This window comes from Ascaphus truei, chromosome 6 (genome assembly GCF_040206685.1).
Source record: "Ascaphus truei isolate aAscTru1 chromosome 6, aAscTru1.hap1, whole genome shotgun sequence".
Taxonomy (NCBI): domain Eukaryota; kingdom Metazoa; phylum Chordata; class Amphibia; order Anura; family Ascaphidae; genus Ascaphus; species Ascaphus truei.
The window spans coordinates 47,997,577-48,010,076 of NC_134488.1; the positions used below are offsets into that span (position 1 = coordinate 47,997,577).

Here is a 12,500-nt window from a genome sequence, read left to right on the forward strand (position 1 = left end):
AGCGCCCGTGGGATCTCCTGCTCACCACCGCTTCCCAGAGTATCAGCGCCCGTGGGATCTCCTGCTCACCACCGCTTCCCAGAGTATCAGCGCCCGTGGGATCTCCTGCTCACCACCGCTTCCCAGAGTATCAGCGCCCGTGGGATCTCCTGCTCACCACCGCTTCCCAGCCTGTGAGTATCAGCGCCCGTGGGATCTCCTGCTTAGCACCGCTTCCCAGCCTGTGAGTATCAGCGCCCGTGGGATCTCCTGCTCACCACCGCTTCCCAGCCTGTGAGTATCAGCGCCCGTGGGATCTCCTGCTCGCCACCGCTTCCCAGAGTATCAGCGCCCGTGGGATCTCCTGCTCACCACCGCTTCCCAGAGTATCAGCGCCCGTGGGATCTCCTGCTCACCACCGCTTCCCAGAGTAACAGCGCCCGTGGGATCTCCTGCTCACCACCGCTTCCCAGCCTGTGAGTATCTGTGCCCGTGGGATCTCCTGCTCACCACCGCTTCCCAGCCTGTGAGTATCTGTGCCCGTGGGATCTCCTGCTCACCACCGCTTCCCAGCCTGTGAGTATCAGCGCCCGTGGGATCTCCTGCTCACCACCGCTTCCCAGCCTGTGAGTATCAGCGCCCGTGGGATCTCCTGCTCACCACCGCTTTCCAGCCTGTGAGTATCTGTGCCCGTGGGATCTCCTGCTCACCACCGCTTCCCAGCCTGTGAGTATCTGTGCCCGTGGGATCTCCTGCTCACCACCGCTTCCCAGCCTGTGAGTATCTGTGCCCGTGGGATCTCCTGCTCACCACCGCTTCCCAGCCTGTGAGTATCTGTGCCCGTGGGATCTCCTGCTCACCACCGCTTCCCAGCCTGTGAGTATCTGTGCCCGTGGGATCTCCTGCTCACCACCGCTTCCCAGCCTGTGAGTATCAGCGCCCGTGGGATCTCCTGCTCACCACCGCTTCCCAGCCTGTGAGTATCAGCGCCCGTGGGATCTCCTGCTCACCACCGCTTCCCAGCCTGTGAGTATCAGCGCCCGTGGGATCTCCTGCTCACCACCGCTTTCCAGCCTGTGAGTATCTGTGCCCGTGGGATCTCCTGCTCACCACCGCTTCCCAGCCTGTGAGTATCTGTGCCCGTGGGATCTCCTGCTCACCACCGCTTCCCAGAGTATCAGCGCCCGTGGGATCTCCTGCTCACCACCGCTTCCCAGAGTATCAGAGCCTGTGGGATCTCCTGCTCACCATCGCTTCACAGCCTGTGAGTATCAGCGCCCGTGGGATCTCCTGCTCACCACCGCTTCCCAGAGTATCAGAGCCTGTGGGATCTCCTGCTCACCATCGCTTCCCAGCCTGTGAGTATCAGCGCCCGTGGGATCTCCTGCTCACCACCGCTTCCCAGAGTATCAGCGCCCGTGGGATCTCCTGCTCACCACCGCTTCCCAGAGTATCAGCGCCCATGGGATCTCCTGCTCACCACCGCTTCCCAGCCTGTGAGTATCAGCGCCCGTGGGATCTCCTGCTCACCGCTTCCCAGCCTGTGAGTATCTGTGCCCGTGGGATCTCCTGCTCACTACCGCTTCCCAGAGTATCAGCGCCCGTGGGATCTCCTGCTCACCACCGCTTCCCAGAGTATCAGCGCCCGTGGGATCTCCTGCTCACCACCGCTTCCCAGCCTGTGAGTATCAGCGCCCGTGGGATCTCCTGCTCACCACCGCTTCCCAGAGTATCAGCGCCCGTGGGATCTCCTGCTCACCACCGCTTCCCAGCCTGTGAGTATCAGCGCCCGTGGGATCTCCTGCTCACCACCGCTTCCCAGAGTATCAGCGCCCGTGGGATCTCCTGCTCGCCACCGCTTCCCAGAGTATCAGCGCCCGTGGGATCTCCTGCTCGCCACCGCTTCCCAGAGTATCAGCGCCCGTGGGATCTCCTGCTCACCACCGCTTCCCAGAGTATCAGCGCCCGTGGGATCTCCTGCTCACCACCGCTTCCCAGAGTATCAGCGCCCGTGGGATCTCCTGCTCACCACCGCTTCCCAGAGTATCAGCGCCCGTGGGATCTCCTGCTCACCACCGCTTCCCAGAGTATCAGCGCCCGTGGGATCTCCTGCTCACCACCGCTTCCCAGCCTGTGAGTATCAGCGCCCGTGGGATCTCCTGCTTAGCACCGCTTCCCAGCCTGTGAGTATCAGCGCCCGTGGGATCTCCTGCTCACCACCGCTTCCCAGCCTGTGAGTATCAGCGCCCGTGGGATCTCCTGCTCACCACCGCTTCCCAGAGTATCAGCGCCCGTGGGATCTCCTGCTCACCACCGCTTCCCAGCCTGTGAGTATCAGCGCCCGTGGGATCTCCTGCTCACCACCGCTTCCCAGAGTATCAGCGCCCGTGGGATCTCCTGCTCACCACCGCTTCCCAGCCTGTGAGTATCAGCGCCCGTGGGATCTCCTGCTCACCACCGCTTCCCAGAGTATCAGCGCCCGTGGGATCTCCTGCTCGCCACCGCTTCCCAGAGTATCAGCGCCCGTGGGATCTCCTGCTCACCACCGCTTCCCAGAGTATCAGCGCCCGTGGGATCTCCTGCTCACCACCGCTTCCCAGAGTATCAGCGCCCGTGGGATCTCCTGCTCACCACCGCTTCCCAGAGTATCAGCGCCCGTGGGATCTCCTGCTCACCACCGCTTCCCAGAGTATCAGCGCCCGTGGGATCTCCTGCTCACCACCGCTTCCCAGAGTATCAGCGCCCGTGGGATCTCCTGCTCACCACCGCTTCCCAGCCTGTGAGTATCAGCGCCCGTGGGATCTCCTGCTTAGCACCGCTTCCCAGCCTGTGAGTATCAGCGCCCGTGGGATCTCCTGCTCACCACCGCTTCCCAGCCTGTGAGTATCAGCGCCCGTGGGATCTCCTGCTCACCACCGCTTCCCAGAGTATCAGCGCCCGTGGGATCTCCTGCTCACCACCGCTTCCCAGAGTATCAGCACCCGTGGAATCTCCTGCTCACCACCGCTTCCCAGCCTGTGAGTATCTGTGCCCGTGGGATCTCCTGCTCACCACCGCTTCCCAGCCTGTGAGTATCTGTGCCCGTGGGATCTCCTGCTCACCACCGCTTCCCAGCCTGTGAGTATCAGCGCCCGTGGGATCTCCTGCTCACCACCGCTTCCCAGCCTGTGAGTATCAGCGCCCGTGGGATCTCCTGCTCACCTAAGCATATTCTTACAGCTAAGCATTTGTTTATGTGTTTTACTGTTTTTGCCTTGATATTCTGTGATTTTACTTTTATGCTGTTTTGTTTAGTGTCACTTATCTAGTTTATCCTTTATTAAATGCGTTACATATACGAGTGTTTCTCTGCGGCGCTTCTTTCAGATCTGCTGTAGTTGTTTGGCGAACAGGTTGTTTCCCCGTAGTGGCTGCACGAAATCACCCGATACAGCAACTTCATTGTACTTTGAGATCGGTTTCCAAATGGTCATTGGTTCTGCTGTTTTGGATTTAACTCTTTGGATCCTGGACTGTGTGACATTGTCCTTTACTGGTTGGTCCACAACCCATTAGGATTATTGTTTTATCCAAGTACAGTACTGGCTTTTGTACCCGGCTTCGCCCGGGGAGCTGCCGGCACATCTCTCCCCGCTGCCACAACACACACACACACACACACACACACACAAGCCACGCCCCACCCCTGCTCTAACATTTTTGCAGGACACCGGATGGAAACTTAGAATGTCCATAATTTGGGAGGTGCGTCATATTGGAAGCTCAAAATAGTTGCGTTGACCTACAAATCCGCAGCAGAATGTACAGTGAAAGTTTCGTTGTGCTACGTCGTGCTGTTTGTGAGATTTCGATGCGTCGAACATACAAACAAAACAAACGGAATAACAAACTTAGAAATATAGTATAGATCCCCTTTCCATCATATCTTATGTGAGTCTCATTTTATGGGAACGGAGCACCGGCACATGTAGTAGTAATTATTTAAAGTACCTTTAAGAAAGCATCAATATCTCCGACGGCGGGGATGAAGTCGGGGATGAAAGGTTTCAGTTTGTGGTCCAGTTCTATGGCCTGTGGAGTATATCTGAGGGAGCAGAAGTCACTTACACACCTATTACCCTGTATAACCCCTCCCTATATCTCCTCCTATTAATACATATACTCCCTCCCTGTAACTCCCCCTATTGTCCCATATAACCGCTCCCTATAACTCCTCCTATTACCCTATATAACCTCTCCCTATAACTGCTCCTATTGTCCTATATAACCGCTCCCTATAACTCCTCCTATTACCCCATATAACCGCTTCCTATAACTCCTCCTATTACCCTATATAACCTCTCCCTATAACTCCTCCTATTAACCCATATAACCCTTCCCATAACTCCTCCTATTAACCCATATAACCGCTCCCTATAACTGCTCCTATTGTCCTATATAACCACTCCCTATAACTCCTCCTATTACCCTATATAACCTCTCCCTATAACTGCTCCTATTGTCCTATATAACCGCTCCCTATAACTCCTCCTATTACCCCATATAACCCTTCCCATAACTCCTCCTATTAACCCATATAACCGCTCCCTATAACTCCTCCTATTACCCTATATAACCTCTCCCTATAACTGCTCCTATTGTCCTATATAACCGCTCCCTATAACTCCTCCTATTACCCCATATAACCCTTCCCATAACTCCTCCTATTAACCCATATAACCCTCCTTATAATCTCCTATTACCCCATATAACCGCTCCCTATAACTCTTCCTATTCCCCCATATAACCACTCCCTATTCCCCCATATATCCGCTTCCTATAACTCCTCCTATTACTGTCCCTATAACTCCTCCTTTTACCCTATATAACCGCTCCCTATAACTCTTTCTATTCCATTCCATTACCCCATATGAGCCTGAGGAAGCCGATGACTCGGCGAAACGCGTAGCTCTAAGTTCCAGCTGAATTTGGCCCAACGTGGCTCCCGTAGCCAGATCAACCAAGCAGCCATTGCAGACAAGGAGGAAAGGTTTTTTTCTCCTGCATCACGGACGCGTGATCGGCAAAAACGGCTGCTTAAACTGTATCCTGGACTGCACGAGGAGGCCAGGGGTCCAACCTCTATGTATGTATGTGAGTCCTGTTTTATCAATTGCTTTTAAACTAATAAATGTGTTTTAAACCCCACTGACAACGTGCCTCACTTTCTCCAACTACCCCCCCCCTAATACCACCACTGGGGAGAGTCCCCATCTGATGCCCAAGACCGGGGTTAGAACCCCATGCTGGTTGCAAATAAAGAAGAGTCTACACTGGGGGGAGATGCGGATGGGTTAATTTAACCCCAAAGTTACCAATTTCCTGCAAGGACTCACACTCGGCCGTGTGAGTACAGATATATTTATATATTTATTTCAAAACCCTCTGAACCACCATAACCTGTTGTTGGAAGTGACTGGAATTGCTTAAAGAGACCATATTACCGTGTCCGCTTGCACATGGCCGTGTAAGTGTATTTAATAATCTCACCAACCCCCAGCAATATTATTGTAACCACAGTAATTTTATTGTTTTTTATTCTTATATGTTTTTCTAATCCCACGCTCCCCCATTGCTTGTATGTTTCTATTCCCCCATATAACCGCTCCCTATAACTCCTCCTTTTACCCCATATAACCCCTGGTGTAACCGCTCCCTAGCCCTGCCCTATATCCCTGCTCCTAGCTGCGAGACTCACCTGGTAATGTACTGGAAGAGTTCCTTGATGTCGGCCGTCACTGGGAGATGCTCGAAGTCTGTAGGGTCGTAACTGCGGGGAGGAGAGAGGAATCAGTAAATCCGGAGGTCTGTGGGGTGATTACTAAAGGCAATATAATACACGGGTGGGGGTGGGGGAATAGGGGGTGGGAGCGAGCACGGGTATACAGGGGTTTGTTAGGGGTGTATTTAGTTGAGAGCTCCTCCTCTCGCACCCCTCATTGGAAGCTCCATGCTCTTCCTCCTCCTCATCGTCATCATCGTCATCGTCCCCCTCGTTGCTGTCGTCAGAGTCCTCATCATCGTCACTGAACCCCGGCTGAGGGAGTCCGAGGAGCGCCCCCTTCTTCTTCCTGTCCTGGGAGGGGGCGGGACATCAAATATCACAAATAACACATGTTTCATCCGATTAGGTCAGGGGCGGGGCAGGTTCCCCAGGGGCGGGGCAGGTTCCCCAGGGGCGGGGCAGGTTCCCCAGGGGCGGGGCAGGTTCCCCAGGGGCGGGGCAGGTTCCCCAGGGGCGGGGCAGGTTCCCCAGGGGTGGGGCAGGTTCCCCAGGGGCAGCCAACTCTAGTCCTCAAGAGCCACCAACAGGCCAGGTATTGGGGATACCTATGCTTGCGCGCTCACACACACACTCCACGTACCTGCGCGGTCACCGTGGTACTCTCTTCATCGCTGCTGGGGTCCGGCATGCCTTTTCTGACGATCGGTTTTACAGCCGCTAAAAGGGGTGCAGTAAAGAGAGCAGAGGGGGAAGTAGATTATCTGCCGCTGATAAAGCAGGCCCCAAATAACCGCACCGTCCGGTGACGTTTTCTGCATCAGTTTTCATGCTTCGAGGCTCTGATAGACAGACGTGTTTTTTACGTTGGTCTGTGGAGCCCGAGCCACAACAGAACGTTACCAGAAATTACCGGAGAAGTGCGGGCCCGGCGCTACCGGAGAAACTCTGCAATACATTGCCGATTCCTCTGGCAGCGATTGGATTAACCGAGGGGCTTCTCTCACTCCAGTCCTCAATTCCCCCCCAACAGATCAGCTTATCGGGATATCCCTGCTTCAGCACAGGTGGCTCAGTCTTCGACTGCACCACCTATGCTGAAGCTGGGATATCCTGAAAACCTGGCCTGTTGGGGGGAATTGAGGACTGGAGTGAGAGAAGCCCCTGGGTTAATCGTATAATCTCTATAAATCTTCTAACAAGACTGTTTTGACTGTAAACTCTGCAGACATTTCCTCCTAATGTCTGATTTTGATCTCTTTATTGTATTTAAGCTCTCCCCCCCCCCCCCCCCCATTATCTGCGTGTATGAGCTCGGGGAAGCCCGGCTTACTTGGTAAGCACGGTATACATGGATCTCCAACCATGTACTACTGTACATCGTCATGAGGATTCCCACTAACTCCCCTCACAAGATTACCAGGGAATGGGGTTTTTGCTGTGTCCCCCCCATCACAGGCCATGCCTCGTGGGGGTCCCGCAATGTCCGTTACCCTCTCTCACCTGGTTTCCTCGGAGTTGGAGAATAGATGCTGGCGACCTCTTCCGAGTCGTTGATTTCTAGGCTCTCATCGTACGGCTGGTTCTGTACTAACTGGGTCTGAGAACGCAGATCGTGAACGAACTCATTGGTTCTCGGGATAACAGGTCAGGCTACATGTGGGGTCTAGGGGGGGGGGGGTTATTCTTACTGCGTGCAAATAACACCCATAATACACCATTATCCCTCCCTCTGGGGGTCCCCATATTACCCCCTGGTCTCTCTCACAGGAAGTCTCCATATGACCCCCTGGTCTCTCTCACAGGAAGTCTCCATATGACCCCCTGGTCTCTCTCACAGGAAGTCTCCATATGACCCCCTGGTCTCTCTCACAGGAAGTCTCCATATGACCCCCTGGTCTCTCACAGGAAGTCTCCATATGACCCCCTGGTCTCTCTCACAGGAAGTCTCCATATGATCCCCTGGTCTCTCACAGGAAGTCTCTATATGACCCCCTGGTCTCTCTCACAGGGTGTCCCCATATGACCCCCTTGTCCCTCTCACAAGGGGTCAGGCTCACGCCACCGGTCGCCCAGTCCTCCCCCGGGGGTGGGGCACAGTGTTGGGGGGGGGGGACGACGACCCTGTAGTTACCTGCATACCCCCTGTCTCCTCCATCCTCTTTCAGCAAACAGCCGGCCGTTACATCCCCTCCTGGGCACGTCAGCCTCCCACTGACAAACGTCCCTGTCACCATGGAGACCGCAGACAAACTTCCGCCCTCAACCGGGAAACAGCTACCATCGCTTCCGCCCTCATTGGGAATCGTTTGCGTCACCTCCGCCCTCAATGCCAGACTGCCTGGCAAGAGCGCTGACATAGCCAGTATTGAACCATATAGACGAGGAGTGTGACCAGATTGTCAACCGCAACCTGCTGATTACTCCCCAGTTAACAGAATTTGTGTAGCGCCATCTAACGGTCTGGTGGTTAGAAGCAAAGTATGTGTCTAGAGAGAATAGGATACAATATAATTATATAATTATCTATATCTATATTTCTAAGTTTGTTATTCCGTTTGTTTGTATGCCCGAAGCATCAAAATCTCGCAGATGGCACGACGTAGCACAACGAAACTTTTACCGGACATTGTGCTGTGGATTTGTAGGTCGACTCAACTATTTTGAGCTTCCAATATGACTCAAATCCCAAATTATGGACATTCTAAGTTTCCATCCGGTGTCCTGCAAAAATGTTAGAGCAGGGGGGGCGTGGCTACTAAGGCCTCGGTCCCGCTGCGCTCGGTGGCGCAGGCGGCCACACGCGAGTTCCCCACCAACAGGGGAATCCTGCGGAGCCGGTCCCGGTCCCCCCCGGCTGCACAGCTTACTACACGCTGTGGTGCGTCAGCCGCTATGGGATACAAGAGAATGGTGATCCCTAGCGTTGACGCGTCACGTGGTGTGGCTGTGAGGCAATGGGGAGGGGAGGCTTCGGGAGGAGGAGAGGCTTCGGGGAGCGGGGAGGAGTGTGGAGTGAAAGCAGCGTGAGTGCCTGTCTGTGTGTGTGTCTGAGTGCGTGCGTGCGTGCCTGTCTGTGTGTGTGTGTGTGTATGTGTGTGCCTGAGTGCGTGAGTGCCTGTCTCTGTCTGTGTGTGTGTGTGTGTGTGTGTGTGTATGTGTGTGCCTGAGTGCGTGAGTGCCTGCCTCTGTCTGTGTGTGTGTTGCTTTACTTACCCGAGCCGTGGAGGGAGATGTGCCGGCAGCGGGGGGGGAGGAGGGGAGCGGGGAGATGTACCGGCAGCGGGGGGGAGGAGGGGGGTGGGGAGATGTGCCGGCAGCGGGGGGGAGGAGGGGGGTGGGGAGATGTGCCGGCAGCGGGGGGGGGGAGGAGGGGGGCGGGGAGATGTGCTGGCAGTAGGGGTCAGGAGCGGGGCGTGATGTGCCGGCAGCAGCTGGGAGGAGGGGGCGGGGAGATGTGCCGGCAGCGCGGGGAGATGTGCCGGCAGCAGGATGTGAGGGGGGGGCGGGGAGATGTGCCGGCAGCGGGGGGGGGAGGAGGGGGGCGGGGAGATGTGCTGGCAGTAGGGGTCAGGAGCGGGGCGTGATGTGCCGGCAGCAGCTGGGAGGAGGGGGCGGGGAGATGTGCCGGCAGCGCGGGGAGATGTGCCGGCAGCAGGATGTGAGGGGGGGCATGGAGATGTGCCGGCAGTGAGGGGTGAGGGGGGGGGCGGGGAGATGTGCCGGCAGCAGGGGGTGAGGGGAGATGTGCCGGCAGCATGGGGTGAGGGGGGGGCGAGGAGATGTGCCGGCAGCGGGTGGTGAGGGGGGCGGGGAGATGTGCCGGCAGCGGGGGTGAGGTTGGGCGGGGAGATGTGCCGGCAGCGGGGGGGGAGGAGGGGGGCGGGGAGATGTGCCGGCAGCGGGGGGGGAGGAGGGGGGCGGGGAGATGTGCCGGCAGCGGGGGTGAGGTTGGGCGGGGAGATGTGCCGGCAGCGGGGGGGGAGGAGGGGGGCGGGGAGATGTGCCGGCAGCGGGGGGGAGGAGGGGGGCGGGAGATGTGCCGGCAGCGGGGGGGGAGGAGGGGGGCGGGGAGATGTTCCGGCAGCAGGGGGGGGGGAGGAGGGGGGCGGGGTGATGTGCCGGCAGCATGGGGGAGGAGGGGGGCGGGGAGATGTGCCGGCAGCGCGGGGAGATGTGCCGGCAGCTCCCCGGGCGAAGCTGGGTACAAAAGCTAGTAACTCTATAAAAATTGCGCGACATGATAGTTCCTGATTTTACCGGAACAGCGCTCACTGCAAATCTCACAGCGCTCACTGCAAATCTCACAGCGCTAGGAGCTTCCTAGCGAAAGTTAGCAGAAAGCTGCCTGCTATGCTGCTAGCTGCTTGGTTTTAAAACCATTTTTCCTTTCACGTGCTTGCACGAAAACACTGCCACAGTTATACACATCATCTTAAAAATGACTTTACTCTGAAACCCCCAAGGATCTGTGGTTTGTGGGCATATACCGGGGGACCTGAATGTAATTCATTCCCTTGCCTATTCTGGTCTGAGCTGAAGCAGGGAAACGTCCGCTGCTTAACACTCCTGGAATAATAAGACACACTGCTGTCTCTGTACATTCTCCCTATCTACCAATTAGACTGTAAGCTCCTCGGGGCAGGGACTCCTTCCTTAATGTTACTTTTTTGTCTGAAGCACTTATTCCCATGATCTGTTATTTATATTATCTGTTATTTATTTGTCTACCCCATGTATTCCTACTGTGAAGCGCTATGTACATTAATGGCGCTATATAAATAAAGACATACAATACAATACAGTTTTATCACAAAACACAGTGTTTCTGACATGATTGGGTTGCCGAGCTGACATTTTACAATTCCCCAATATGGCTCAGGGGCCCCCAGCCGGGCCAAATACCTGTATTAAAAGCCTGGGTACCCCTTCACCGTCACTCAGTGGGGGGGGGGGCATTGTCACTCAGTGGGGGGGGGGGCAGTCTCACTCAGTGGATCTCAGGTCTCACTCAGTGGTGGGGGGGGGGGCAGTCTCACTCAGTGACACTTCAGCAGGTTGGGGGAGTGAGGGCACTGCCCTTCCCAAAGATGGCGTCCCTATGACGCCACGTGACACTCCTTCCTGCTGACGCGGCCGCCTCCCTGGATCTCGCGCCGCTTCCGGTTGGAGGACGTGGCTGCGGGCTGCCATATTGTGCGGAGCGGCGGAGACCGAGAGAGACACCGGGGCCTGAGAGAGAGACTGGGGCCTGAGAGCGGAGACACAGGCCCGACACCCGCACAAACATGGTGAGGCCCGGGGACTCAGGGGCACGGTGACAGGCGGGGGTCCGGGGACACGGTGCCCGGTCGGGAGTCCAGGGACACAGTGACAGGCCGGGGGACACATTACCTGTGACAGCCCGGGGGGACACGGTGCCAGGCCGGGAGTCCAGGGACACAGTGACAGACCGGGGGACACGTTCCCTGTGACAGGCCCGGGTTCAGGGACACCGTGACAGGCCGGGGTCCGGGGACACGTTCCCTGTGACAGGCCGGGGGACACGTTCTCTGTGACAGGCCGGGGGGCGTACTAACTGGCCGGAGCACACAGTGACAGGCCACAGGGCACACTAACTGACCTGGGGACACATCACCTGTGACCGGCCAGGGACACATCACCTGTGACAGACCTGGTGACAGGGATCTGGGGACACATATCTGTGACAGACCTGGCGGCACACTCGGGGACAGGTGGCACTCACAGTTGGGCACCGCATCAGCCCGTGCAATATATTAAGAACAGTAAGTGATACCTTTAATAGCTAACTCGGTGTTAGAGTGCTAGCTCTCAGGACAAACAAAGGTGAAATTAATAGCCAAATCCTATTTATACAGGCATGAGATGGGATTATTGTATAAATATGACTCGCTAATTTGCTTTATTTGTAAAAATAAATAAATATTTAGCCAGAAAAAGGGGTGCTTGTGGTCCTGGGAGCTTGCACTCTGACCCCTAGTTAGCTAGTAAAGGTCTCGCTTCTACCTTCCTCTTTCTTTGTCTACTCACAGCCTGGGTTACACTGGAAACTGCGACACCTCATCAGCAGGCGACACATGACACCTCCCACACGTGTGACACGCTGACACTGGGTGGTCAGGGACACTTTATTTCTGAGAGACCTGTTGCTTCCTCAGAGACTGTGGGACACGAGACACTGAGACAGCTTGGGGACCATGACCCCTCACCCCTGACAGATTAGAAACCCCTGACACCCTTCTACATTGGGGACGCAATGGTAATTTGGGTTTCGTAACTCCTTGTCAGTGTGGCACCTTAGTAAAATGGGTCAGTAGCACCCTGACACTTCCTGTGTGTCACTAAGATTAGTCTCCTCTAGATGGGTGTTCAGGACCTTTGACAAGCCTGACACTTTATCAGGATATCTCTGCAGGAGTGACGCTATGGTGGTGCATAGAATTGTAGGGGCTGGATTGGGGCATATGTGGGGCCACCCATGATGCTGTGGCACTCCCTGTAATGTAGGTACTGCTTGGTATGAATCATTGGCACAGTACCACTATGTATTTTTAACATACACCATACCCCCCGCGGCTGGGTCTGTATAACAGGTTGCCATGGAAGTAACCCTACACCCTGTGTGTCATTGTGACTGCTGATAAGAGGCTCTGAGATCTTTCATTGCAGGTTTCTTTTGCATAGTAAAATAAAAATAAATCATTCAAACACCTGTTGTTGTGTGGGAAACCTCCGTGCA

At 55.8% G+C, this 12,500-nt stretch overlaps 2 protein-coding genes across 3 annotated transcripts in view; one reads left to right on the forward strand and one right to left on the reverse strand.

Annotated features, from left to right (window-relative positions):
- Window positions 1-8,122, reverse strand: part of IFT46 (intraflagellar transport 46) — a 21,175-nt gene extending 13,053 nt beyond the window's left edge. Inside the window, exons 1-6 of one of the 2 annotated variants that reach the window (XM_075604167.1) lie at window positions 7,875-8,122; window positions 7,244-7,340; window positions 6,384-6,472; window positions 5,952-6,094; window positions 5,717-5,788; window positions 3,970-4,063 (exon numbers count right to left, since the gene is read on the reverse strand). In XM_075604167.1, coding sequence (XP_075460282.1) covers window positions 3,970-4,063; window positions 5,717-5,788; window positions 5,952-6,094; window positions 6,384-6,472; window positions 7,244-7,340; window positions 7,875-7,898 — 519 coding nt within the window. In that variant the 5' untranslated portion in view covers window positions 7,899-8,122. The remainder of the gene's footprint in view (window positions 1-3,969; window positions 4,064-5,716; window positions 5,789-5,951; window positions 6,095-6,383; window positions 6,473-7,243; window positions 7,341-7,874) is intronic. The other variant, XM_075604168.1, reaches the window with a different exon arrangement.
- A 2,757-nt stretch (window positions 8,123-10,879) lies between these two features.
- Window positions 10,880-12,500, forward strand: part of ARCN1 (archain 1 coat protein complex I subunit delta) — a 24,636-nt gene continuing 23,015 nt past the window's right edge. Inside the window, exon 1 of the mRNA XM_075604169.1 lies at window positions 10,880-11,031. Coding sequence (XP_075460284.1) covers window positions 11,029-11,031 — 3 coding nt within the window. The 5' untranslated portion in view covers window positions 10,880-11,028. The remainder of the gene's footprint in view (window positions 11,032-12,500) is intronic.